At 37.7% G+C, this 3,042-nt stretch overlaps 1 protein-coding gene across 1 annotated transcript in view; it reads right to left on the bottom strand.

Moving 5' to 3' along the window:
* The window catches only part of LOC106881049 (general transcription factor IIF subunit 1), a 19,694-nt gene that overhangs the window by 15,585 nt on the left and 1,067 nt on the right, over positions 1 to 3,042 (bottom strand). Inside the window, exons 2-4 of the mRNA XM_014931257.2 lie at positions 2,910 to 2,959; positions 1,841 to 1,907; positions 338 to 549 (exon numbers count right to left, since the gene is read on the bottom strand). Of these exons, the coding sequence (XP_014786743.1) occupies positions 338 to 549; positions 1,841 to 1,907; positions 2,910 to 2,959 (329 nt within the window). The remainder of the gene's footprint in view (positions 1 to 337; positions 550 to 1,840; positions 1,908 to 2,909; positions 2,960 to 3,042) is intronic.

Raw genomic sequence — 3,042 nt, 5'->3', positions numbered from 1 at the left:
TGGCTGAGCACTCCACAGACACGTGTACCCTTAACGTAGTTCTCGGGGATATTCAGCGTGACACAGTGTGACAAGGCTGACCCTTTGAACTACAGGCACAACAGAGACAGGAAGAAAGAGTGAGAGAAAGTTGTGGTGGAAGAGTACAGCAGGGTTCGCCACCATCCCCTGCCGGAGCCTTGTGGAGCTTTAGGTGTTTTCGCTCAATAAACACTCACGACGCCCGGTCTGGGAATCGAAACCGCGATCCTATGACCGCGAGTCCGCTGCCCTAACCACTGGGCCATTGCGCCTCCACGGCTGGTTTAAATACTAAAGGGTTAAAGTTACTCAGTACCTTTTGCAGTTCTGTTTTGATCCAATTTTCATATGCCATGGTTGATCCTCAGGTTTGTATTTCTTTAGCATAACACCATACTTCTTACGCCGAGCTTCCTCTTTTTGCTCACGACCAAATTCACTGCCAGCACCAAATTTGGGCATCAAATCAATGTCATTAGCAGTTTTGTATTCTCGTAAGTTGTTTTCTCGCTCTAAACGGACATTTGTCTGCAAGTAATAACCATAAAAAAGACAATAAAACTTTAGCAAATTGAAAGGAAAAGTTGTATTTATATATTTTAGCATAACAAAATATCTTTAAGATTCATTTCTTCATAATAATGTTCAAATTTTTAGATGTTTCAACTGAAACCTTACTGAGACCCTAGTAGTAGGCCTGCCATAAGCTCTAGGACCCACAAAGCTAGAGCTTCATTTTGCTTTCATGCTGTGTGAATGACTGCGATAACAACAGTGTTCCCTGGATGGCATGTCAATCCATTGTAGGTCTAACTTCCCAGCAACTGCTGGAACTCATTTACAGCTGAATGGACACAAGCAATGTGAAATGAAGTGTTTTATTCAAGAACACAATGCACACCCAGTTCAGGGAGTGAAACCTTCCAGCCATCAAACTGCACCTGTTTCCAAACAAGGTAATATTTCCCAAAGCCTGCTTCATGTGCTGTCAAGACCAGATATCAAGACACATATATAAATACAAAAGGCTTCTCTCAGGTTCTGTCTACAAAATCCACTCACAGGGCTTTGGTTAGCCCGGGGCTATAGTAGAAAACACTCTCCCAGGATGTTATGCAGCAGAACTGAACCCAAGACCACATGGTTGGGAAGCAAGTTTCTTAACCACACAGCCACCCCCTGTATCTATATACATATATAAATATACTATCATCAGCATTTTACATATCTTTTTTCATGTTGGCATGGATTAAATGGATCTTACAGCATCTTTGGTTTGATTTACTCTTTCTTTCATAAACTACTTCATGGCATGGACTAGATACATTTTATCATGCCAGAAGCAATAGTAAGTTTATCTGTGACAGGACAAAACAGTCCTCCTTACACTGTGTGACTTGCATTTATTCAGTTACTGAAAAAAAAAGGTTGTGTGGTAAAAAGCTTGCTTTTCAACCACATGGTTCCAGGTTCAGTCCCACTGCATGATATCTTGGGCAAGTGTCTTCTACTATAGCCTTGGGCTGGCCAAAGCCTTGCAAGTGGATTTGGTAGATGGAAACTGAAAGAAGCCTGTCGTGTGTGTGTGTCTTTATGTCGGTGTTTGTCCCCACCACCACTTGACAGCTGGTGTTGGTGTGTTTACATCTGCATAACTTAGCAGTTCAGCAAGAGTCCAATAGAATAAATACCAGGCTTTAAAAAATAAGTACTGGAGGTCAAATAATTTGACTAAAATTTCAAGTTGGTGCCTCAGCATGGCTGTAGTCTAATGACTGGAAGGAGTAAAAAAGAAATTTTGTTTTAAGTTTTAACTTACATATTTGGAAAAATCCAGATCAGAGCCAACAGCAAACTTGAACATACTAAAACGTTTTTTCCGATCCCTGAAAAAATAAACAAACAAACACAAGTTCTGTAAAATATTTGTTTTCTAAAGATTAGCATTTAGAAAAAAACCTTGTTTCACTGTGCCATTGACACTGTTAATAGGAGAGCAGCATCTGGCTGAATTATTATTATCATGTTGTTAGTATGGCGACAAAGTATTTAGCATACCTTATCCCATCACTAATGTTGCGTCCAAGCTGAGAAACTTAACACTCAACAATAGAGTCCACAAGCATAAAGCAGGACCCACAGAGCTGAGTTCAAATCCTCCTATAGAAAGAAATACTGCAATGGTATAACATTTCCTATTCAAGGAAGAAAAAAACTCCCCAGCCTGTTCATGATGTGAAACTGTAAACAGACACATCTCTTAGAGGTAGACAACACAAATAAATATGTGATGAAAAGCTCTAGTTTACAGAAGGATCAACTAAGAATCTACTATGCACAACTCCAGATACATTACCAACAATATCACTGTGTGTTGATTAAACCATAAAAATGGCAAGAAATTAAATGAATTCTTAGATTATGATGTCAAAAAATGAAACAGATTAGATTAAGCAACAGTAGTTATGTTGATTATAATTATTAAATAGAACAATGAAGTGAAAAGTGGTTTGTTTCATAAAAAAGATGCAGCCCTTTTTAATATCAACCAGTCAATCATCAAGGATTATAGGTTGTAGGAGTAACCTTTGAATCACAGTTTATAGTCTTAGAAAAAGAAAGAACATATTAATTAATATAGTTCTAGATAGACTATGTCTGAAAAAAAAATTCAGATGGAATAGTCATCTTTAACCATAGAAGTGCATGATAAATGCTGGTCTAGGTTTAAACTAGTACTACATTAGTCTAATGCTTTAACAACCCATGTATTAAGCTACTACAAATAGCTTCTTACATGGGAACAATTGAACCCTGAGTTAATTGCTTTTACAAGAAAAAAAATAGAGAAAGAAAAAAAGATGCTGTTAGAAAAGAAAGTAAAATACTTTGGAAGTCTGACTGTATACTCTTGTGTAGTTGAGCTACCAGCAGTCACCTGAAATTAAAACAAAAAACATAAATAACAGATTTCCTTTTCATAACCTTAAATATTCATTTTGGAAAGACTTCCTCCCGTCC

The sequence above is a fragment of the Octopus bimaculoides genome, chromosome 18 (assembly GCF_001194135.2).
Source record: "Octopus bimaculoides isolate UCB-OBI-ISO-001 chromosome 18, ASM119413v2, whole genome shotgun sequence".
Lineage (NCBI taxonomy): Eukaryota > Metazoa > Mollusca > Cephalopoda > Octopoda > Octopodidae > Octopus > Octopus bimaculoides.
Note: the sequence above shows the minus strand (reverse complement) of the source record. Positions and strands in the feature narration are given on the sequence as shown.